General features: G+C 34.3%; 1 protein-coding gene across 2 annotated transcripts in view; it reads right to left on the bottom strand.

The window, feature by feature from the left end:
• Window positions 1-26,323, bottom strand: part of LOC106716792 (thrombospondin type-1 domain-containing protein 4) — a 94,064-nt gene that overhangs the window by 29,473 nt on the left and 38,268 nt on the right. For both annotated transcript variants that reach the window (XM_014510400.2, XM_014510401.2), the window contains exons 3-7: window positions 24,164-24,233; window positions 23,375-23,514; window positions 11,777-11,909; window positions 9,765-9,867; window positions 9,533-9,663 (exon numbers count right to left, since the gene is read on the bottom strand). In XM_014510400.2, the coding sequence (XP_014365886.2) occupies window positions 9,533-9,663; window positions 9,765-9,867; window positions 11,777-11,909; window positions 23,375-23,514; window positions 24,164-24,233 (577 nt within the window). The remainder of the gene's footprint in view (window positions 1-9,532; window positions 9,664-9,764; window positions 9,868-11,776; window positions 11,910-23,374; window positions 23,515-24,163; window positions 24,234-26,323) is intronic.

The following is a 26,323-nucleotide window of genomic DNA, read 5'->3' as shown; positions in this document are numbered from 1 at the left end:
CAACTTGCAATTTGTGGTTTAACATAATGAAAAATGTACTCATCTATATACGGATACCTTCAGCCAGTGATCGACAGATGTTCTTGGCCTAAAATACTTTAAAGATATATTGTCAATTATTACCTTTCAAATTGAAATATGACATGATCTGGTAGTCAATTATTAAATCCTTATGATCGATTGGATTTTTATTATTCGAATTTATATAAACAGTCATTTGGGTATTGTTCACCAAACTCTATTTTTTTAAATATCGTAAGGTGGAGATTATATTTTACTGAACAGGCTATAAGTGGTGATATTGTATGCCTATTTGATTTTCGCCATTGCTCTGTTAGGATGTTGAAACTCGAACTAATAGTAAAGTTAGATTTAGCCGAGAGTAACTTCAACACGTACTTTAAGTCGGAACAAAGCCGAAGCTGCTATTTAAATAGGCGACATATCCAGCGTTTTTTTTTTTTTAGAGAACAGGGATTCTGTTCTAAAACTTATATAAAGTTTTTTTTTTAATTATATAATAAACCAAAATGTTTATCGCGTTTTAAAGAAATGTGTAACATAATAATGTTGTTTCGTCTGCGGCATCGTGTGAAATGAAGCAATCAAAGGGACGATGGCGTAGAAAAATAAACAAACGTGAAAGTGTTTAGCAACAATATTGACTTTACCATTTTAGTAATGTCAACATAACAGTGAGATTCCACTGCCGAATAACCTATAATAAAACATATCGTTATCTCACGTTTTCATAGGAAAGTGAAAGGGACGACAATGTCTTTTTGTGCGTGATTTTCGGCAATGAAAACGGACGATTACTCAACGCTGCTACACCCATCTTGTTAATTATAACCTAACTTAGTAAAATATTGCAACAACACTTGAAATATATTAGGACGTTGTAAGTACAAATATAATATAAATACTGAAATATTGCTTACAGTTGCTTTGAGCATCTTTAGTTTTGTAACAATTACTGTTAAATACTTAGGTAATACGTCAGGAGTGACGTCACGATTTCAAAGCCTAAATGCTACAAATATAATTTGTACCAATTTCATTTTGAATGCACTGGAATGCAATATTTAAATAATTTAAAAGAATAAACGGTAGTAAAAAATCGTAAAACCTTTTCATTTAGCATTATTTATTTCGCTAACGTACATTTCAGTAAATTAAAAACAAATGAAATATAAAAAAATATTAATATTCGTTAAAAAGGCAAACGTTGTTAATAAAATTATCCACGTACGGCAATGACAAGTGAAAAAATCGTTTTAAAATAATTTCGTTTGCATCCTTGTATATTTCCATTATTCAAAAACCGACCTTCACAAGATTGATCGATGTCAAGTGTCAGCTTTGAATACGGCAAGGTTGAGAGTAATTAATATAAAAAAACAACAAAAGTGAGTTCACAAACATCAGTTATCAAGATGTCTGTTTGTCACCAAAATTGTAGAGCACAAAACAATCCGTGTCATGTGTTATCTTATCACGTATGCAAATAATGCAAGGTGTATTTGTCATGTATGCAAATAGAACCGATGGCCTAATAACGTTAAAAATATACAAAAAAGGCTAATATCTTCTTTCTTTAAAAGATCAAGGGGCAAACGCTCTGTGGCTAAATACGGATGACAATTGTATCAGGCAACTATTAAAAAAGTTTTTTTTTGAATAATTAAAAATGTAAGCAGTTGTAGAATTCGAAATTCGAATCAGTCAGTTAGCACAATAATTTCCTTGTTACTCAAGCTATCTTAAAGGTCATTGACCGTTTGAAAGATGAATTTTATTTATTAATAGTTTTTCGACTATGACTAATATTTCAAATTTGTATGTAATAAAAAAATGTTAAATTCGTCTTATAAAACACAGCAACAAGATAGTTAGATAACAACAATAATTTTGAAGAAGACTCAAACAATTGATTGCTATTGTCAAACGTTATTTCGTATTGACGTGTATTTCTCTGGTTTTATGTTCACGGCTCTAAAACCCAGTTTAAACTGTAGTTAGTACATTATTACGGCACGGTTGCGGTTACAAACCGCGACAGCGACTTTGTGTTTACGTTTTGTATACTTTATTGTCTATGTATGTTGTTTTAATAGTTTTATAGAATAGTAAGCAAATTAATAATCTACCATGGCATTTAACGTGTTAAATAATAATTAATAATGTCTTGTGACATCTGAAATGTTCTGCATTTTACGTAAACAAAGGTCAACTACAAAAAAAAGAACATGAAAGATTAAAATAAATGTTTTATAAAGGCCTTATAGTTTCAATTCCTTGTTTAATATCAAAACGTTGGTTATATTTTAGCACCATCTTTATTTTAACTTAGGTCTTGGGACGGCTCAATTACAGTTGTCTGCGTGAGAATGGTAACAAATAACATTAAACATTTCTATAATATTAATAACATAATAGTTATTATAATATGGTTATTATTGTAACTGCATTCTATTATACGGATAACGTTTATATCAAGAATAAAATAATATTTCTTTTTATCGTAGCATATTTTTTCCCGTGGGTTCCTAGTGTCGAAACACATCAACAAAAAAGGTTCATCTCTCTTATTTTTCTTACAAAATGAGATAACAATACGTGGAAAATATATAAAGAATTATTTAGTACTAGCTGTCGCCCGCGACTCCGTCCGCGCGGAATAACAAAAAAACATTTTTAGTAGCCTTTGTTCTTCCAGACTATGTTCTATATCTATGCCAAATTTCATCGAGATCCGTTCAGCCGGAGATACCTTCAAACATCCATTCATCCATCGATCCATCTAAACATTCACATTTATAATATTAGTAAGATGTTTTCAATGACAGTGAGTTAGTACAAATATTATCTTAACAATTTCGGCGTAACACAAAATTTTAATAAAGCTTGTTGAATCATGCAATAATAGATCCCATAATTCAAACAAATTGCCTCTAACAAAGTATTCCAACGTTGAAATATATAAATAACAATTTTGAACAGCAATTTATATCAGTTAAATTTAACGAGATTCGTGTTGAATAATGCTTTTTAGTGCAAAATATTAAACATTAAGTATCCAAGTGATTAGAACGTGAAGAAATAATTTGTTTTACGATTGTATAACAAATTAAATAAAGGATAATTTCGCATTATTTGCTCAATTCAATCTGTAATCACATTATTTATAGTTATATTAGAACTCCGCGTTTGCAACTGAATCATAATATGGTTCGTACAGCAACTATCATCTGTTACGACTGTAGCCCGTTTGTAAACTGTCTTTTCATACATATCTTTGCTCTATGATTCTATGCCTATGAGCTTTTATATCCTACTAGCTTTCGCCTGCGACTCCGTCCGCGCAGGATTAAAAAACCTTAATTCGTAGCAAATGTGGACTTCCAGAATATATTCTATATCCGTGCGAAATTTCATTAAATCCGTTGAGCCTTTCTGGAAATACCTTCAAACATCCATCCATCCATCCATCTAAACATCTATAATATTAGTAAGATTATTAATATAACAGAGTATTACTCTGATATTTGTGGATATACTTCAGGCGCATGCCGGGTTAGGGATCGCGGGCGTGAAATTGGCGTTGCAGTAATTTCCCAATTACTTACTTTGAACGATCACTCACGACTCATGTTCGCCCTTTAAATGAAATCGATTATTTCTTTTTCGATTAAGGATACTTTAACTTTATTAAAGCTCTAATGTAATATATTCTTTTGTCTTAACGTGCTTTTTGTGTAGTACCTACTGCTACTTTCCGTAGCAATATAAAAATTTCATGTTAAGAATTATGAGTGAATCAATCTTCGAAATTTAAAAAAAAATTACCAAGATGTATGAAAAAACATAAAATAATATAGGTAATGATGTAACCTTAAAATTTTCTCTTACACATAGAATAACGCTCCTTATTTGTTTTTAGTCTTAATAAATAACCATTAAAATTCAGCCGCCGAAATCATAACGCTCTTGTGAGCATTTAGATTCGATTTTGATAGTAACACAACTATTTTACCGTAACGCCTTATCAAAGCGTCCGTTACAGTAATTTTCTTAATAACCACGATACACAGGACGGCCTCATAAATTGTATAAGATCATTAAAGTGCGCCCTGACGCGGCGCCAAGCTTCAAGATCTGTTCCTCTTTTAAATGATAATATGATGTCGTTTAATTATTTAGAATTGCATAGCTAATTAACGAGTCCGATGACGTTGATTAATAACTCATTAAATAGTTCACAGCCTGATTGCTTGAGGTATGAATTTATTGACGTACCGCTATAGCTGTTGTTCAGATACAAGTGAATTAGAGATTGTACCTGTAGGTGAGTGCCTTCGAAATACATAAAATTATACTATTATTGTACCGCTTATTCTCTTTGAACGCATGGTTATGCGCTACTCAAATCGTTACAAGAAGCTGATAAAAATTAATAATAATACAGTGAATTATGAGTGATGCGAAATTAAGCAATTTTTGATACCATGACTGTCAACTAAATTTTATAAAGTAGTGAATATATTGCTCTATTGCTTATAGTATTGCATATACCTAATTAGGTCTTCATGAGTTCTTATAATAAAATGCATATATACTCTACCTAAAGATCAGTTCAATGGTCCTCTAAATATATTCAGTGTTTCTCGAGTTTATTACTTGCCATTTTGATATTTAGCGGCGAATAAACAAAGTTATCATTGTGTATACTTAAAACATTACAAAATTATGAAATCTTAATTTCAACCACCTCAAGAGACCTATAATTTTAAACTCCAGCATTTGATAGTAGAACAGGGGCGTGGTAAGGAAATCTGGTACGTTCGCAATCACTTTTATCTCAGTATTTGACGAGTAGACAAATTATACAGCAGCTCAGTTGTTTTTAGCACATTTTCTAGGTTCACGATATTTAATTGGGTGCTGGCGACTTTCACAAGGAAATTGCAGCTAATCAGCTGATATGACATTATTTAAGACTCGTTCTACTCGATCCATAATTCAAAAGTTGCAATCGAATAAAATCGATGTTTTATACTTCGGATTTGTAGCGGTTAGGTTTTCGATTAATCGGTAGGATATAAACCTACGTCAATTACTGCACGTAATTGCAGTATATTGTACAATAGAATGTTGTGATAGCGCATCTGTGTTGTATAAAGATGGAATTACTTCCATATTTATAGATTTACAGGGTGTATATATTTTCTAAGTGGCATTTTGCTATATGAAACTTGGCGTATGAAGTTTATATCGGCAATATACTCCGTATTAAGGCTCCCTGTAGCAAACGATGCATTTATTAAGTGAAAACATAATTTAATCTACTTTACACAGCTTTTCTGTGATGTACTATAATTTGATTTATTTATGCAAATTTTTCGTGTCTGTTACAATATCTACTCTGTGTGTTGTTTCAATTTAATTCGCCCAACTATATGCCACAATTAATGTAAAGCTTTAATAATAGTTATACATAATATATTTGTCTTATTCATCGTTTAAATTAAGAACGTCGTGACAATAAAATAAATTACAGCGTAATGATTCATACTGTGATTCACGAACGTTAAAAACATCGCCACAAGTTCCAATATTATGTGCAAAATCATTTAGACTTGGTCTTAAATAAACGCCATATAGAATTATATGTTAAAGAAAACAGTCGTACATTCAAAAAGCAGTAGCGCAATGCCAACGTATTGGTTATAAGCAGGCGATAGAAAACGACCAACAAGATTTCAGTACATCAAGCGACAGGGTGCCGACTTGTCATTATGGTACAATTAATTTGTCGCCCATTCCAGAGTAAACACAGCTGCGTGCTGTTATTACACATTCGAACATCGCAACGATCTTAAGTCCCGTTCGATATCCAATGACGCTTTCCGTCCGCTCTCTAACAAGGATCCCCGCAAATAGCAGCTATCAAAGTGACAGCAATGATATGTTATCGCTATTCACAAATGCATCATATTTACGAGATAGCGTTGTCGTATTATTGAGATTTGTGGCATTTTCACAGCTGAGCGAGACGTTACTTGGTAATGATTATTGCAATATTAGCGTCTTAAGTGTGTCAATTATTTATATGGGCCACTTGAATTTCTCTTCACTTGTTCTAAGAATAACCTAATAATAGTATCAACTTATTCTATGAAACTGTTGAAAATGAGATAAAAACTAATAGATTAATTAAGAAAACCTGTCTGATGAAGTTCTTTATTAATTCCAAACATAAATTGCTCATTTTATGTTTAATTACCGTTTTATTTAATTGGGACTTAAGAATTTAGATTAGTTTGCTATAGTTTAAACATTTTTATGACTATTAGATTTTGTTAATGTTTTAGGAAACTAAAACACAGCAACTTTTTGCATATATTGCAAGTTAAACTAGTTCTGTTTGAGATATTATATGGTCTCTTGTCTTTCTTAGATAATTATGGGAGAGTCTGCTTAAGTTAAACATTTTATTGGCTACGATAAATATTCAAAAGGAAGCCTTCAAAGTAACATTATAATGTAAAGCATTAAATTAGCTGATAAGTACCAGGTACCTATTATAAATTTATTCATAATACTAAAAAATCATGAGAACATGTGTAGAATTATAGTAAAATATTATTACTGTAATTGTAAAATACCATAATAATAATCATGTTAAATGATTTTAATCTATATTGTAAAAAATATATATATTTCTACTGTATTAAAAAACATATGTATATTTTGTAATAATCGGAAATAATAAAGTATATATTTATATTAAAAGTTAGTAACTAATACTTAGTATTTAGCAATGTTTATTTCCGGTTAGTTTCAAGTCGATTAGCCGCCCCATCTCATCGGCCATCTGCAGCCCATTACCCAAGTCTGCGTGCAAAGGCGCAAGCTATTTGCACTATCACATGCTGTTAGCTATTATGATCAACTGATACGACGGATGGAATTTACTTTGTAAGATACGGGAGACTAACACGATTCTCAACTTTTTCGTTTTATTTTAAACTAGCTGTCGCACGCGACTCTGTCCGCGCGGCGTTAATAAACTTTACGAGTAGTCTATGTATTCTTCCAGACTATGTTCTACATCTATGATAAATTTCATCTATATCCGTTCAGCAGTTCCGGAGATACCTTCTAACAAACATACATCTCAACGTTCACATTTATAATATTAGTAAGAATAATTTTATTTGTTACCTTGTATTTATGAATTTTAGTGTTTAATTTGCTCATTTGTTTTTATATTTGGTTTTAGATCAGTTAATGTTCTAATAAGATTTTATTTAGTTTCATCTGTCCCGTGACAAAATCTATTTAAACTACTGTCCGGTTACTGGTTGAGCTGAAATTTTGCAATGTGCAAAACGCGTGACAGTCCAATATTATGATTATATGGTTCTTATCTGATAATGTAATTGGAAAGTGGCCATAGGAAATTCTCAATGAAACGACACAACCTCATCGAGTTTAAGCTAATTTGAATCCTCTTGACGAGCATTTAAAAAAAAATTAAGTTCTTTTAAAAAACAAGAATAATAGATTACTTTTAAAACTATCATAAAAAGATACGGAGAATATTATATCTTATATGTTAATGCTTCTTTGCATAAGTTCTAAAGTTACTGATGAGAACCGATCCTTCCGACTTTTCGCGTTTGACTTTATATACTATGAAAAGCAAAATCTTTCTTTGTAAGTCCAAACATCAATGTTACCTATTTACGTATAAACGGCAAATATATCACAATCAGAAGTTGATCTTATTTCCCAACTCCTACAATTTTCTCTGTATTTTCAATGTAAATAACAATAATAGACAATTCGAGCCCAAATAACTTTGCAATTGGATCGATGGCAAGGCTCGGCAATCTATAGCGATTACTGTCAAACATGGCAAAGGCTTCAGTACCGTTATGCCTCACGGTCCGGTCTCAGAAACCTTTCATCTCAATAATATTAAATTAGAACAACAATAAACGGAATACGCAAAACGATAAATCTACCAACCACATAAATCATTGCTAGAGACGGCAGTGTAACTTCCTTTATGTTATATACAAGCGAGATGATCTACCGCACTCAAAATCATTAATTGCTGACTAAGGGAGACACTTAGTATATATTTATCATGCTAAATCTTCGGTACGGGTGACCGGTTAATGACTCTGGGTGCGCCAAGTCTAATGGGTTAATTTCATTGTGTTTTTCAAACCAAAAATTTTAAAACGGAAGTAGAATCTTACAATATTTATTTTTGTTTGTAAAAAGACACTTAAATTGACCAATCGGACTAAAACTTAGTTTTTAGCCTATATGTTCTTCCAGATTATGGTCTACATCTGTGCCAAATTTCATCAAGATCCATTAAGCCGTTCCTAAGATACCTTCAAACAAACATTCATCCATCCATCTAAATTTTCGCATTTATAATATTAGTAAGATTTTATGAGAGTTCTTATTATGTGTGATAATGTTTACATTAATGCCCTAAATTATCAAATAACTCATACTATATTAAATAGTTCCTATAAGGGCATGTAAGCGTTTTGAGTACGTCTTTAACTTGCATACAATTCTACTTGCAATTTGTTATGATAGATCACGGCTTAGGGCGACCAACACTGTCACGTTGCCAGTTGTTTTGTGTATACCCCAGGCCCTTCACTTATCCTTTTGTACTATTATAGGTAAATACATATGAATATTATGTATTTGTCTATAAAAAAGATCGTGAATATAATCTATATATATATAAAAATTAATTGCTGTTCGTTAGTCTCATTAAAACTCGAGAACGGCTGAACGGATTTAACTTATCTTAGTCTTGAAATGTTCGTGGAGGTCTAGGGAAGGTTTAAAAGGTGAGAAAAAATTCATACCGCTATTAAGTTTTTTTTCCTGCGCGCGGACGGAGTCGCGGGCTACAGCTAGTTAAATATAAATTCTGTGTGTTTATTTATTCTTAAAAACACCGGAAAGTCACTGACACTATCACCGGCAAACACTGTTACCTATTCGAAATATTTTTTCAGTTCTACCTTGAACTTACAATTACTAATTGTCAATTCCATGCCCAGGGCATGCTTAAAGTTTAATAGCGAGCGTGTTTGTCGTTAAAATGACATCTGCTTTTATGGAAATCGATGTTTTGCAACGTTGGAAATTATGAAACAGTCTCCGACTACGGTATTTACATTCAATAGTAAATTCTGTATAAAGCCAAAGATATGTACATTAACGCACGAACAAGAAAACGGTAAATCCTTAATTAGGATCTCGTGTTTAGGTGCCGATACGATTAACAAATTTTCCTAAACGAGTATACATACATCTAGGAAATTTATTAAACACCTTTTACGCGAACTCAATATTATTACTCAAGTATAAATGAGTCGTGATTCCGCTATGCGCCGCTAGATGGCACTGTAATAAAATTCCAACAACCTTATTTGTTGCCATAAATTTTCGTGTTGTAAATTATATTTATTGAATTATTACTCACCTTACAGCTTCCTTGCACGCAAATTGCTCTGAATCCCGGCTTAGTGCAGGGCGTGCCGTCTGCTACAAGCGCTAATGAGGCATAGAACTGCTGCCCACGTGGTCTGCAGTTGAGAATGCAAGGAGCATTTCCTGTAAAACATTTTCTATTTAATAAAAAATATAGTTAAGATTTATTTTAATGTTTTATGTTTTGTGTATTGTAACTGGTACGCTGCTGTGGCCTGACATACCATCGACATAAGGCACCCAGGTGTAGAAGCGACCTCGGAAGGGCCTGCGGTCGTATACCGCACACTGCTCGGCTCGCGAGTCCCTCTTGCTGCCGGGACATGGCTGTGTAGACAAACATAAGTGACAATCATTACATTGTGACCTTAGTAACTAAGGACTAGTTTTTTTAGGCTCGTGCGCCTCGGAGATAAATAAAATTATAAGAAGAATAGAAATTCGTTATATGCGGCACCATACTAATAAGCCTTAACTAACTATCTTAAATACTAATGAGACTGAAACTTATTGAGAGTATTAAATGACTCTATATCACCTTAACATACTGTTATACTATAATGTATCACTTAACAACTCTTATTTATTCTTCTAAAGGTCCCTGTATAGGTAAGCACAGTTTGTAGCTGTAATATGTAAATAAAATGTTTTGTGCCAGTTCCCTTTGACTTTATGTTATTGCTTTCACTTAATAGCAGTGTCAGAATTACTTATCTGATGACAGATTAAGAGCGTTCACGTGTATGTCATAGTTTATCTGCTTAAATCTTAATACAAGCCATTGTTTGATATACATGAGTTTCTTTTCATAACTTTTATGTTCAAGTTATCGGTATTTCGATAACCCGTGGTTTTAACTTTACAGTTACTTTCAGAGTCACTTAGTATAGATTTGTCGTACTAAATCTACACGAAAGGGCTCCCTTTGTGATCATTAAAGAACTCTAAGTTCGACTTGACACCTAAAAGGTGCTTATTTATTATTTCACTACTTTAAATACAGAAATGTTAAGTGAAAGAAACAGTTTCGATTTTGCAAGTAATATTCGCGCACAAAAGTAACAAAAAAGTTCATCGTCAAAACATCGTAAAAATGCGAAAGTTTATATGGAAGGTTTCTCCGGAACGGCTCAACGGATCTTGACGAATTTGGCACAGATGTAGAACATAGTCTGGAAGAACACATAGGTACTGATTATGTTTTTTTTTTTTCAATAACGCGCAGACGGAGTCGCGGGCGACAGCTAGTTTTAAATAAACGTTAAAATATCTATTAAATCTAAAGATGGAATTTAAACGACAAGTTTTATTTGGTTCGGACAGGACATTTATATGGTGTCCAGTTTACTGACTCGACTGGTATGCTGTGAATTTAAATTGGTCCGTATAATTAATTACCGTTCTTGATTTTGCAGGCGTATTTAATTCACGCGTTTTTAAAGATCACTCGGCGTTTGACGCTGTGTAACAAATTAATGTTTATTTTTTTTTTGAAAGATAATAGATGGCGTGATAAGCGACTTATTGGGTGGTCTTGCTTCCTTATATACGAATATTTTAAATCGAAGTTTTGGATTTGTGGTGAGCTTGATTATATTGGGGGGAGGTAACTCGCTTCAAGGTAGGTCAACACAAATACTGTGTAGATTCTGATTGAATGGCGTCTTGGATGTTTCTACATATGTATTAATGTAAAAAAAAACGTAGTTAAAAGTTTTACACTTTTGTAAGTATTTAAATTTTAGTCATTTAAAAGTTTATTTTAGATTTTTTTTTTAAATTTTATGTTTTGTGATGTCACATTACTATAAATTTAGTGATTTGCAGTTTTGTTTATCACTAAAATTTAAATACTCGCAAATGTCTAAAACTTTAGACTCTAATGAGAAACATAAATATAATTTTGAAATGGTTGATTCTTATCTTCCGCTTTTTATGTAAATTAAATTTTGAGAAGAAGTATATTTTAATATTATAGTTAAAGCCGACAAAGCTAAGCCTAAAGGTATTAACATTTAAAAAATTATAAAATACCTTATACTTAAACGTAGATGTCTACTAATATTAGAAATTATTACCTTAAAATATAAGAAATGCAAGTATGTATTATTGAACAAAAAAAAAGAATTTTCTGCAAATGACCCCTATCATTTTCTCGGTACGCTCCGTGCGGTCAGCGCATTACGTTCGAGTGTGTAACGAGTCATAATGACAGTAAGTAGGATGCAAATCTCACCGCGGTGTTGCACTCGTGGTAGCGGCGCCCCAGGCCCACGCAGTCCGGTTCCGGTCTTGTGATAACGTTCCTAGACCGCCGGATGAAATCAACGCTTCTCGTCAGCTTTCTTCTCTTCCTGCTGCGACGCCATCTGAAATCATAAGATATTTACTATAGTAGGGATCTTGCAACACTTTTTTTATCAAACAAGTAGCTGGATCAACAAAATGGTCATCGCCGACCATCGTCCGCAAAACGTACCCTTAATCAGGTGCGACTGCTAATATCAATGTATTCATCGTTAACATCAGCTTACTATATGTCCCTACTAAGGGGGTTGCAGCCTATCCTAAGTCAGGGCCGGCAAAGTGGAAATATCGTCTTGCTATTTTCTGTACTAATATTTTAAAGTTGAAAGATTTAATTGTTTGCATTGAATAGGCTCCATAGCTATTGAATCGTTTTGAAAAATTCTTTCACTATTGGGAAGCTCCTTTGTGACATCGTTTATATTTTTCACTAGATATTTTTTATACCGCGTGGAAGAAATCGCGGGCAACTTCTATTTTGATAGAAAATGCTTTATATAAAACCTTATTGATTGTGAGGCAAACCTATAGAAATAAATTAGAAGAACTTGGTTATTTTTGTAAGAACTGTTAAAGTTTTTTTTTTTATATCGAGCCGCTTGGATGCTTTTATTAAGTCATTAATTGTATTTTAAGTAATAAAATTGACACATATGAGGTTATTACATTAACATATAAGAGCTTGACTTATGTCTGATATCGAGATAAGATTTCAATCTTAATGTGACACAACTAGTTTAAATATATGTCGTCAGAATGTAAAAACACTATATTTATGATATCGCATTTTGTGGCGGAAATGAAAGTTGCCATATGAAAAACTTACAGTTCATTTAAAATTGTTTTTTTTAATTAATATTTACGACCTAATAATCTAGTGAATTAAAAAACATAATCAAATCGTAATAATAATGCACAACAAAATATCTTGCTGAACTTTCACTTCACATAGATAGTTTTTTTTGCTAATTCTTTATCTTTTTTATAGCTGTCAACTAGATTCTTATATTATGACTATATTACTACATTCTGTTAAGTGTGTTAACTGTCTAATATTAAAATAGAATGCAATGTGAAACTGCCTTTATCTAAAGCTATTAATTTGTCCTGCATGTCATATGTGTCCATTGCAAGTACTGATGACAAAAAAATTGTCATTGCATAACTTAGATGATGCTGTATTCTGCTGTGTACCTTTCTTCTATGAAGCTGGATACGTAAAGTATTTATTAAAGTTGATAGACTTGAAGAAAAGTAAATAAAGGAGTACGCGTTTATGAAAAAAAATAGAGTTATGCGTAAAAGTCATGTTCGGTGAATTCCTTTTGAGGTCTCGGGATCATCTCTGACTACTGAAGGAGTTTTAGTAAGTCATGATTCAGCAATCCTGATTTCCTCAACACTAAGAAATTATATATGTAGAGATAAACGTAATGTGCCTTTTATCACCCATCCACAACTTCAATGTGTTTGAGTTTCATTACCAACATTATACGCTCATTTCATGCGGAGTGCGGCTTTTACCGTGTCAGTGGCACTGTAAGCTTGGTGGCCGACTGATTGCCGTTTGTGTCGGCTACGATTGATACTGAATGTCATGACTGACACTGACTGACCCGTACTACACTGACTCGCTCATTTTGTCATTGACTGACACGAGCGTTGAATGTCTCTATTACGTTGTTATACTTTCACCCTTATGATATGTAAGGGATAATTTCAACGTGATTTATTATTGTGAATATATTTATTATCTACATTGAGCTGTGGTTTAGTAATCGTGATTGGAAGGATACGTTGTGCGAAACAACGTACATTTTTTCCAGAAATTATGTTCTTACTTCTTATTTTCTCCAAATTTAAAAACAAAAATAAAACTACAGATGAATCGTATAATTTATAAATAACAGAGATCATTTACCTTTGTGATAAAATAAGTTTTAATTTAAATCACAGATGAAAAGTCATTCATTTGATCACTCAATTAAGGCAAGAGTCATGATAACTTAAAGCAATTAAAAATACTTCTAAAAAGAAAACTACAGTCTGTCTTAATAACACATTACATATGCGTAAGATAAAAACGAAAATAATATACAAACAGACATTTCTGCATTATCACGCAATCAAGCGTGTAAAAGCTGATCAAGTTATACTTGGGTTCATATTTGTGTTCCGCCGTATAAGCTCATAGGAATAAAGTAAACGTATTGTTTCCCTTCGTCTTTATGCCAGTGCTACACTCCACGGGAAGCCACACATTCGTCTTTTGTTTCGTAATTAAAATGTTTGAAACTGTGATATCATTGCATCTCATAAGTCTCCTACAGTGATTATTTCATTATTACGTTACATTTGTATCCATTCTTGATGCATTATTAAATTCTTCGAATCCAAAGTTATTTTATGCCCCCAACTTTATACGTACAGCGATATCGCACTATATGACGTCAGTGAAAGCAACATTAGCTGAGTTTTTGGCTAAGCGCCCTCCGCGTACGGCCACATCAAGCTCAGTGAAGCTGTAATTGCCTCTGCAAGGCCAACAGTGAATAGACACAAAAGGAGATGTATCGGAGTGACATGAATTATATCCGTTCCGTTGTTGACATCCGACATCTTGTTTGCTAAGCGGCTTGACCATTACATAATTGACTGTCATTAACTTTTCATTTCATCCCAGAGTACATACATACCAGAGGCCTAGTCAGTCTGGTTTAACCCATTTACTTGTAGCATTGTTGTTACTCTTAGTTCTGAATCGACAAAGCCATCGTTCCCATGAACCGTACTATGAGTTAATCAAACGTTCAACGCAAGTATTTTGAATGCGTTCCAAAACAAAACGTAGCAATAATTCCTCATATCAGGCATCAGCGACAATGACATTGATTTGTGTGTCTCGAGTGATATTTAAATACACGCCAAGGATACTGTATGTTTCATTTGATATAGACACGTCACGCGAAACTGAGACATATAACATTTCAGAAATATTATCTCTAGGAAGAATTAAGTGATGCCATTCATTTGTTTTTATTTATTTGACATTTATTTTTGTTATGAGAATTAGTTACTAAGATATCAACAACATTGAATTGAAACAGATAATTATACTAAAACAGTTAAGAGAGTGTAATAAAATGTTGCTCCCCTTTCTTATAAAACAGAAGCCTCTAAAGGGTATTTTAACACGTTCACTGCGGATCAGGCCTATATCGACCTGCCGCGGAATTTCAGCTGGTGCGGACGAAGAAAACTATGTCCTTCTCACTGGTGCGGAACGATTATCTCATAAAAAATCACGGCAGGCCTTTATCGGCCTACCACGCACTGACGGTGAAAAATATCAACTCGGTGCGGCAGGGGTCTATCGCGGCCCGCCGTCCCAACAGGCGGTTGGCGACCCGATACCGCACGGTGCGCCCCGCTTCGCTAGTTAGTGTTGAGCCATCTCACTGAACTGTACGTCGCGTTTTTTCTTTTCGTAAAATTAACGACGCACGATGGCAGGAAACAAAAGAAAAATACAAATTTTGGAAAATAAACTAATTCGCGAGGCAGATAAAAGTGATAGTGACAGCAGTGACGAAATATTTTCCTTCAAGAAAAAAAATAGATATGTATTTTCCTTCAAGAAAAAAATAGATATTTTCCTTCAAGAAAAAATAATAGGATGTGCACACAAAATCTTTGTGCGAAATGTTTTAAAGACAAGCATAAATAAATAATTAAATAAACTATTTTTCATTTCTTTTCTACAATTCTATTTTATTTTCGATATCTCCTTATTTTTGTCTTTCCATCACTACTAAAAATACTTTCTAGTGCGGTGCTGGTCGATATCGACCCGCCACTTTCCCTGGTTCATTTCTCTTTTCCTGTTTGGCAGATCCCGGGGCGAATCAACTCTAAAGAAGGTGGGTTCAAGGTTTTTCTAACAGTCCAAAAAGTACACACCTATATTATGTTTTCGCAAAGTTATAGCGATTTAATCTAACCTTATGCTGGTGGGTCGAGAAAGGCCTGCCACGCACTGGCGGAAAAACCATTGGGGGCACACTTTGGCCCGCCGCCGCACCAGACGAAGGTTTAAGATTTTACTTGCCGCAGCTAAGGTGTTAAGGTGACAAACGATCAAGCGGCCACGTGTATTCGCCGAAATAGTGAAGTGACCGTTGGCCGTAGACATCATCAGACATGAGTTGCCTACATTTATTGACAGAGAAGGGGACACACAGAACGAAAATATATTAAACAAATGGTACACTTATGAAATATTATATATGATTAAATATTCATCCTGTACGAAAAAAAATATATATGATAGAAGTAACCCAGGAAACAATAGCAAAATTATAAATTAGTCACTCAATAATTAAGAAAAAGCAAAATTTTTAAAGCAAAGATGTGATTTGAACCATAAAAATAAAAAGAAGACGATATTGGAGCGTTTATATGACATAACTGTAACAACTAAACAGGATCATAATATTTTGTAATTTACTGGGGCTTAAGGTTGTATCGATGCGGCATGTATGTATTCCAATTTGTTACACGTATTTCCAATTATATTACCTGTCGAAGCAATTAATTGGTCTCTTTAATAATAATAAATTATGATACTTATTACATCGATACATTTCTTTGGGTATTTAACAAACTTTTTTATAATCTTCTCAAAAATTTAAATGTTCGCCGTTTGGACAGCACTATAATATTGACTGGGAAATTTTCTATATCAATAGATTTATTTAAGATTTTTGTTCAATTAATTCACATAAATCATTAAATTGTTTTTATTTAATTCTCATAAATTTTGTTTTAGTACTGGCAACATTTAAAATAGTAAAAATGTTTCCTATGCTGGCAAGAATTTGTTCTTTGGTCATAAGTATTTGCAACCGTAACGCACGCTATTTTTTCTAATGCATGTATTTTAAGTGACTATTCAATAAATAGTTAAATCCATACCACGCTTGTTTAATTCAACAATTTTTAAAACAAATTTTCGTTGACTACTGCTTTTTGTTGTGTTATTCTCATGTAATCTTACTAATGTAATAAATGCGGAAGTTTAGGTGTATGTCTGTAGAATGACTTATTGGATCTCGCTGAAATTTGTCATATATGTACGTAGTCTGGAAGAACACATAGATTCCTAAGTTTTTTTTAAATCCTCCTAGACGGAGAGGCGGTCCACAACTAGTTACAAGTAAACAAAAAAGAAATAATAACATGCTCATACTTTGGCCGAACACCCGTAAAATCCTAATATCGAGTTTATTACATTAATAATCCGTTTTTTCTTACGATAAGAAGTTTTTGCACGAGTATTACGGCAGTGGGAACCCACACTAAGACGCAATATTAACCGTTTGTTACACATCAAAAAGCGTGCACGAAAACATCTGACTTGAAATGGATCGTGACTGTAAAGCTGCTAGCTCTACTTGGGAAGGTCAGTTTGCGGTAAACGGTAACCATCTTACTCGTAAATCAAAATCATTGTTTACAAAATTAAATAAATGATAAATTACTTGACAATAAATTTAATGTTTAAATAAATCTCAAAGCAGTTAAGCATCTGTATTTACAAGTGCACGGTTTTGAAAAGAGAATTAGTGTGAACGGTTTGTTATGTTATGTTAATATGTGTTTCTAGGGAACTGTTTCAATTTTAAATTGAATTATTGATAATGTTTAAAAGCTTGGGACTAAGTAGCTTTAACTAACGCTAGCCAATATGTACAAATTTTATATCTACTAACTTTAAGTCCGTAATGATTGCATTTGGTTCAGATTACGAAAAGCATTGTCGGCAATTAGATCAACACATGGTATTAGGAAGCTAGAGATTTTCAATAGGTGTAAAAGAAGCCAGCTTACAATTAAAGACGATCATTAGTGACTCTTTGAAAGCACTGACAAAGTTTAAAAGGGTAGTAATTAATTATAAATAACCATACATAATTCTGTCAGTGAGGTCAAGGCTCTACTAATTAAAAGATATTTACAAGAAGAAGCGTCAATTGACTTAATTATCTTGACAGTTCGTGAACAATCTCTAACGCGAGTCATTTTTAAAGTAACTACTTGTTTGGTAGCTAAATTCATTATAAGTCGTTTTTCTTACGTCATCAGTGAAGACGGACAATATTTCTTCACTATTATTTCTGACTGCAGAGCGTCGGTGGCACAGGGGTTAAGCACTTGATTTTCAATCTGCACGTCTTGGGTTCGAATACCGCCATGTACAATATGTTTTTCGATTTTCGATTTACAAATGTATATTTATCCGACATTTCTTCAATGAAGGAAAACACCATGGTGCAACCTGCACATACAAGTATCTGAGAAGAAATTAAAAGTTATGTACATACAACATCACGGCCTAGTCACCCCTAACCCAGGGCAGGCTCCGTGCCCCTCAGTGGGAACGTATAGTGAGCTGATGTTGACGAAAATTTCTGACTAATGCATCATCTCCATCTCTCGGTCCTTATTGCACTTTACGCGCGTTTAGCGCAGCAGGTTCTCTTCCTACAGGTCGATCTAACATTCGTAATTTCAATCGTCACTCACTTCTGAATCGTGTTCCTTTCACACAATGGCCTAATTTTAGTCCTCTTTCCCTTCCCACGCTTTTCTTATAAGGAAAGGATGAGAAGGGGCAGTGGATCTAACGGAGGACAGGACGCATAGGAAGGGGATATATTCTCTTTCTGTGCGTCCCCTTCTCTGTCGATTAAAGGTAGGCAACGCATCTACATTTACGGATATCTATGGACAGCGGTCGCTGTTAAAGCGATTAAGGTGGCGGCTTGCTCGTTTGTCACCTTATAATATAAAAAAAAACATAATCCATCCGTCTCACTAGGCCTACCCTTACCTGACATTAGGTATTAATTTTGGATAATAAAGCCCGTTGTCATTTCATACACGTCCCCACCGAGGGGCTTGAATCTGTTGTACATGCAGTAACGGTTTTAGCTCTCCTGGCGGCAAGATTTCTACGGCGCCGTCTTTTAGTGGAGGGGTTAACAGGGTTATGGGTGACAACACAGTCTCCCAGAGAGAGAGAGACATTTGCAAACTGTGGCGCAAGTCAGTATTCCGTATTCCTTCTTTTATATTTAATCCACTGTTGTATCTACAAATAGGCTAAACAGGTAATGGCACTATTTTAGGCAGATATTTACCTTCTAAAAGTTAATAAATTATCGCCGTAACAAGAGATAAAAATTATTTATGCCTTCACAACGTCTAAACAAAATATTCTAAGAAGTGTTTGAATTCATGAAGAAAATTTATACAACCTAGATAATGTAAACTGTACCTGGATAAGCAACTAAACATCTTGTAAGGTAAAAAGTAGGTCACATGTGGTACAAGTATGAATGGGTTATATCTATCTGTGTGCATACATTACCGACAAAGAATCATAAATATTTAAAGAAAACTAACAATATAGTTTCTATATTTAGATGAATCTCTTATTACAATAAGCGATGACTCGCTAAGTAGCGTAAGAGTAATGCGACATCGGTTTAAACAACGAACGTATCGGTAATAGTGAATAAAGCACTTTAACATGCCTGAACATCATATAAATTCCTTTTAAATAATAAACTATACGTTTTTTAATTATAAGGTGGTAAAAAGTGCCGCGATGCTGCCCATTAACATGCGCAATTGTAGATGCGTTGCAACCTTTAATAGACGGAAAAGGGAACACACAGAAAGAGGATATTTCAGCTTCCTATGTATCCCATCCTTTGCAGTATCCACTTTCCCTTCCCATCCATTCCTTATAAGAAAATGGTGGGAAGAGAAAGAAGACTAAAATTAGACCTCGGTTACCACACTCATCAAACGCGGAATAACTTCTACTTCACGCCTATCTTTTGTGTGGTCATGATGTGAAACACGGTAGAGCCAGACAACTCGTGCAACAGTTGTTGTTGCGAGCTCTACCACTGTTATAAAGACTATCGATAATATGCTTCACTACCGGCCCGCACTTGGCCAGCGTTATTCATTATGGCTTAGTCACCTCTAATTTAGGGAGACACTGAGCTCCTCAGTGGGGACGTATAGTGAGCTGATGATGATAATGATGACGTGCTTCGAACGCCATTAGACCTTAAAACTGAGCAGTAATACTAATGTTGAATTTCATCCTAACCCTACCAACTTCTACGTTTAAAACTTCATACGTCTTGTTAAATGTTATGTGTCTTGTATAATTTATATGGCTGGTTAAATTAATATTGCGGCCGTAATGATCGGCGAGTCGTCACAGTGCGTTTAATTACTCCATTGACGTAGATCTGTACGTTTGTACGGATGATCGTAAATATGTACGAAACAGTCGGTTCCGTTCATCTAATGGCTATTAAAATTGAAAATAAGCGTAATTCCGACAGTCAGAATAGTTCAAAAGTTCAATAAGCAATAGATTTTTGATGCATTTGATTTATTTAAACGTATAATAAATATAAGAAAAAGTGATGGTACCTTCGGTTTTCTTGTTCTTAGGTAAGAACTTGTTCATAGTAAAAAATAAAGCGTGCTTATGTGAACAATGAATGAATAGATTTATGAAATAATAGCAGCAATTTTTTTTTTCACATCCATTCTTAAAGTAAAACTGTAAAGGTATGCTTCCACTGTGTCTTCTGTCATCTTGTCTCGAGAATCCATTATTACGCTCGTGGTTGTCTCGTTAACCAGACACGAAACAATACGATACACGCTGACTCAGCGATCATATTAATGGTCTTAAAGTACATTCACATCGAAAAATTCAAAAAACTCTGTGTAAACAATGAGATAACAATCGATAGAGCTGGCGAATGGACATCAAGTGATTGTGCGTCGATCACAACCGCTGTCGAGATTCGTGTGTTACTTGTAACCGTATATACGCTTGAGCCATTAAAGTTCAATATTGGCTTAATTTGGTATGTTATACGCAAAGGGCGGACGGGGTCATTTTAAAGAACATCGCACGATATAAGAATAGACATGCCAAAATTGCCCTTAAAATTCTTTTCGACATCGAATCGACTGGAATTTCTGACAATGAACTTGAACATTCGTTATGTTATTTTTTTGTTTATAAATTTAATACATTTAATATAATTCTTAAATCATTAACATAAACATAGATCGTCTCTTGTATGCTCGTTTTCAGATTCATCTATCTACGACCACACAAGAGATTGGCCTAAAGTGGAGGCAATTCCGTGTTGTGTTGAAAGCAGTCCGTTGAAGATTATGCGTGCCGGCCCATTTCTCTTCCCACCCTTTTATATAAGGAAACGATGTGAAGGGGAAGTGGATTTATCAAAGGAAGAAAATTATCCTCTTTCTGTGCGTAGGAAGAAAAATCCCTCTTCTATCGATTGAAGGTAGGCAACGCTTCTGCAATTGCGGATGTCTTTGGGCACCGGTCGCTTCGCTACTTCAGCGAATTCAAGTGGCCGCTAACTCGTATGCCGCGTTGTGGTATATAAAAAAAGTATGCTTGTTCATACTCTTTTAATTTATAGAGGTAAAATTCAATAGCAACGCAAGAGTATGCGCTTGATTATGGTTTGAGAGGCGAACGAAATTCACGTGTCCAATCAACAATCGTAACCGGCACATCTCACTCAATATTTGCGTCATAGTTTGATAACGTACGCATTTCAATTGTGCGGTGGAAGAACTTGAATACGTTGCTTATTAAATAACGATACCGCCTTCAATTAGGGTCAATGTTTGTTTAGAACCCAATTCTATTTAAATGAACACGAAATTTAGAATGCTGGTCCGTTACTAGAATGTTCTTACATTGCGTTGATTTCTGAGACCAAAATCTCTGTAATAAACATATCGTCATACTTGTCATTATCTTTGACAAAACAGAAATAAGAATAAGTCTTAAACGGGAATTTTGGTCTCAGAAATCCACGATTTATGCAAGAAGTAAAATTGTTGTGGATTAAAACCTTCATATTTTAAAAAACACTGGCTGAAACGAGAGACATGTAAATAGATGTCAATAACAGATACATTTTAGATATCGAAAAAGGAAAGACGTGTGTCTGAATAACTCCACAATAGAACCTGAAATGTGAGAGAAACATATAGCTTTATTAACAAGATCCCTTACAAATATATTTAATGGAATAAATTCAAGAAAATGGTTTGTAGGAAACATATGCTTGAAGGCTTGGTCTTGATAAAACTCCTCGTAGACGGAGTCGCGGGCGACAGCTAGTATACGGCATAAATATTATCGTAATGATATTAAATTCCTTGAAAGCGTGAATTCTCGATAGTGGCTAGATAGGGATGCGTGAAGTACAGTTGCGATAAATGCGAGGTGCGAGCGTCGAAGGCTCTCCCAAGGAGGCGACGTCGGAGTATCGATCACGCGCCGTATCATTAGATATCATTGTGATCTATGATCAATGGTGCGCCTGCGCACGCTACAGAATAGGGTTGAACAAACTCAAACGTAAACGTATTGTATCTTTCATGTTTATGTTTATCTTAAATGACTTAACTTTTACTACATAAAACATATTAAAAAGTATATGAAGATGAATTCTTTATGCCTCCAATAAGTTATTTAAAGAAGGATGTATAATTTGTCATTTTTCATTTTTACTTATATAGTATTAAACCTACTCTTAATATGAATGTCAAAAATGCATATAAATAAATAGAAACTAAAAAAAAAAAATTGTTTAGTTTCAGATCCCGCCCCTATCGGTTCGTGACATTGACAAATAAAGCTATCTAGGATGCTTGACTGCAACTTCATCCAATAAATCCCACTGTCCTTAGGACTCCGTTAAAAAGTGAGAATTCTCTCACGCTGCTTACTAAACTGTAACCGAGCTAATTTTTTTCCGGACACAAAACTGGCCGCTTACAAAATTGTTTAATCCTATCTGACGTTAATTTTTTTGTTCACACAAAAGGAGTTATAAAATAGTTAGTTCATTTGTACTACAATGCTTCTTATCTTAATAGCTGTACCGGCCCTTATAATGAAACAATTAAGACAATACGGAACGAACAATAGAAGAAAAAAAAAAGTAAAAATGTCCGACATTAATCTTCTTCAAGTGCTGGCTTGTTTGTTTTCCCGTGTCGAACACTGATTCGATTTTTAAACTATAGAGGATTATTTCAAGATGGACGTCTTTTAAATTTTATCTCTTCCCTTGTCCGTTAAAGTAAAGGTTTTTGAATATTAATAGGATTCGAGATAGTTATCTGGACTACGGTTATATCTAGAGTTGTACAGAGCGTATGTTACATTCTTTAGTGTACCTTTTTAAAGGAGAAGGGTATTAATAAGCAGTAAGTCAGCTTAGTTGTGATCCGATTCTATTTTTTTTACTGTTGTTAATTTGCAAATTTTCCTAACGTGCTTCCCTTTACCTGCGGTGTGCATATGACACCCACCTGGCAGCAAACCATTAGCCGCCATAAAATTATAATTTTGAAATAGCACGTGACATACCTTGTGGGGTCCCGCGGCAGACACTGTCGCTCCTGCACGGCCACGCCACCACCGCACGTGCGCGAGCACGCGCCCCATGCGCCCCACGAGCTCCACGCGAACATTGTACTATTTGTTCGCATACCCTGAGTCGTTTCAACCTGTAATCACATACGAGTTACAAATTATTTCGAGGGTTATAACATAATTATTATTTAAATAGAAACGAACACGCCCTTATCGATACCTTTTTAGATCTCCTATGACAACTCTTTCCAATTATAAACACAGGTTCACTCTTTATTTTATTACCGTTATTAATTCTGTTTTTTCAAATTCGTTTTTGAAGTGTAGTTCAAAACTTAAGAAAACATTTGAATTACGTCAAACAACCTGGTTTACGTTTGAAATGTAACAAATGGTCTAATTTCTTTGATGGAACGCCAACTCTGTTATTACCACGAAGACTTCTTTGAATACATTCTGTTTATTTTCTTATTAACGTAATAATATGGCGAATTGTAAGCTTAAATAAGAAAACATAAATATTGTTTGTATAATAGAATTTAATCGCCATCAATTTTAATTTAAGAACGACGTTATATTTTATTTCTTCTGAATTGTATTATCATATATCTGCTCTTTATGCACAAAAGGTTTCATGTTATCTTTCGTACAATACATATATCTATCGCTTCTTATGTCTGTCTATCGATATACCTTCCAAATTCATATTTAATATTCTCCTTAACTCATTGTTTAATTTTAAATGCTGATGTTTGTATGTTAATAACAAGTTTAAGTACTTACCGCTGGACCGACTTCAGTGCTAGTCAACAGTGCAGTTGTTAATGGTTGCCTCGTACAAACTGTGATTAATCTGAAATAACACACATTGCTTTATTTCCGGAATAAAAATCAGGTAATCCCTAAATATTCCATATATCAAATACATGTTTGCAAGGTTCCTTTTGAAAATTTACACCTCATAATTAAATGAAGAAATTGGTAAATAAATAAAACTAGAGTTTTTTTAGTTAACGTTGATTTAAAAACGGTTCTGTGACGTTGATATCATGTTATAAGCTAAATCTAATATATAAAATTCTCGTGTCGCGGTGTTTGTGGTTAAGCTCCTCCGAAACGGCTTGACCGATTCTCATGAAATTTTGTGAGCATATTCGTAGGTCTGACAATCGGCCAACATCTATTTTTCCTAACCCCCCCCCCCCCCCATTTAGTTTTTTTTTAATGCGCGCGGACGGGGTCGCGGGCGACAGCTGGTGTAATCTAAAATTCAAATAGTGATTTATGTATAAATGAAATATTAACGAAACAATGGTAACAGCGTACAAGGCGCAGACATTCTCTTCTGTTATTAACGGGCTGTAAATAAATCTAGGTAACAAAGGGCCCTCTATACTAATCCGAGTGTCAAATGTAACCAATTAGCATTTCCGTCACAATCGGCGCTTGTTCTTTATGCCGCCGATAGAGGGCCCTTCTGAATACAGAGTAGGCGATAACATCGGGAAGGGCTAATGCCTTTATGAAATACTAAACGCCTCCGGGCTTCGAATAGCACGCGTTGGATTAGCAAACTGATTTATCGATCTGTGTAATGGAATACATTGATGTTGCTTTCTTTAATTTTAATTTAATGCGATATAATAGATATAGAATTTAACGACTACCTTGAAATCTTTAATCAAAACAAGAAGTTAAAAGCTTTGTTTTGGTTTTCCTTTGATGGGCAATAAGCTCGAAAGTTCTGTGGCTAGTTGCATTGTATTCCACTCGAGGACCGCACTGGTGCAAATAATGCAAGCAAGGCTGAAAATAAAATTTTCAGCCTTGCTAGCCTAGTAGTGGAAATAGGCATTGGGATAAGTTATCATATTCATAGTGTAGTCCAACAATCGGCGCCGGTAGACACGGTCACGATTGGCCGTCATCGCACGAATGACAACGTTGTTAAATCCTATTTCCAAGCACTGAGCTTTAGCCATTATTCGCACGGGCGCTTTTTTCACGCTGCGTTAATAGTTTTAAGCGGCCTTGGCGACTCTTGAACGACGAACGCTTTAAAATCAAACTTGTTCCTGTCCTGCACTCATGATGCAATACTGCACGATGAAAACCGCTGTCGTGTGAACAGATACGTGTTATATTTGAACGCTTTTTTAACGCACGATATAAAAGCATCCGTGCGAATGAAGGCTTAGGATTTACTGCACATACAAACCTTAAGATAAAGGTTAGCCTTGTAACATTCCTCTGGAACTTTACTATTGCTAACATTCATATTAAACGTTTCAAATATACTGAATCTTAGAGTACGATAGCCGAGAAGAATAATATGCTCTAAGTAGACATAATTGTTGGTACAAAATTTTCATTTTTGTATAACATTAGCTGAAAATTTACATCAGGCTCTCTGGATAGAAAATTTTAAACTCGACTGTGGGGTCGCAAATTTAAAGTCCTGTTATAAGAATTTATTCAGCGCTAAGCTATTAATATTTACAGCGTCTATTGCTATTGTATCGGTGTCCATTAAACCTGGCCGTTGGTATGCCAATAGGACCGGCGCCTAATGCCGGATGTCCAGTTATGTTTTAATATATCGCCTCGCGACCCGCAAGCTAACACGTAAGCTAACACGGCATCTTCTAGCCTTTGTTTTCAAAGGATCATTAAATTTGTCTTATCTAAGCTGTTAACGTCACATTTGAATTTCGAACGACTCTCACAGCTTCCTTATTTTGAATTCGCAATTTAAATGTAGCAGAGTTAGGTTTGCTTTGATAAGATCCATATCTCCTTTAAGGGTGGTTGCAAAATTACTTCCTTAAGTCTTCATAATTTTTTTATATAATTTTCTACTATCGTGTATAAGAACTTTCTGTACTGCTTATTTACTGCATGACTCTTGTACTATTCGAAAAAAAGATACCTATATTTTTTACA

The sequence above is a fragment of the Papilio machaon genome, chromosome 16 (assembly GCF_912999745.1).
Source record: "Papilio machaon chromosome 16, ilPapMach1.1, whole genome shotgun sequence".
NCBI classification, from domain to species: Eukaryota; Metazoa; Arthropoda; class Insecta; order Lepidoptera; family Papilionidae; genus Papilio; species Papilio machaon.
This window is presented reverse-complemented; position numbering and strand designations above follow the sequence as displayed.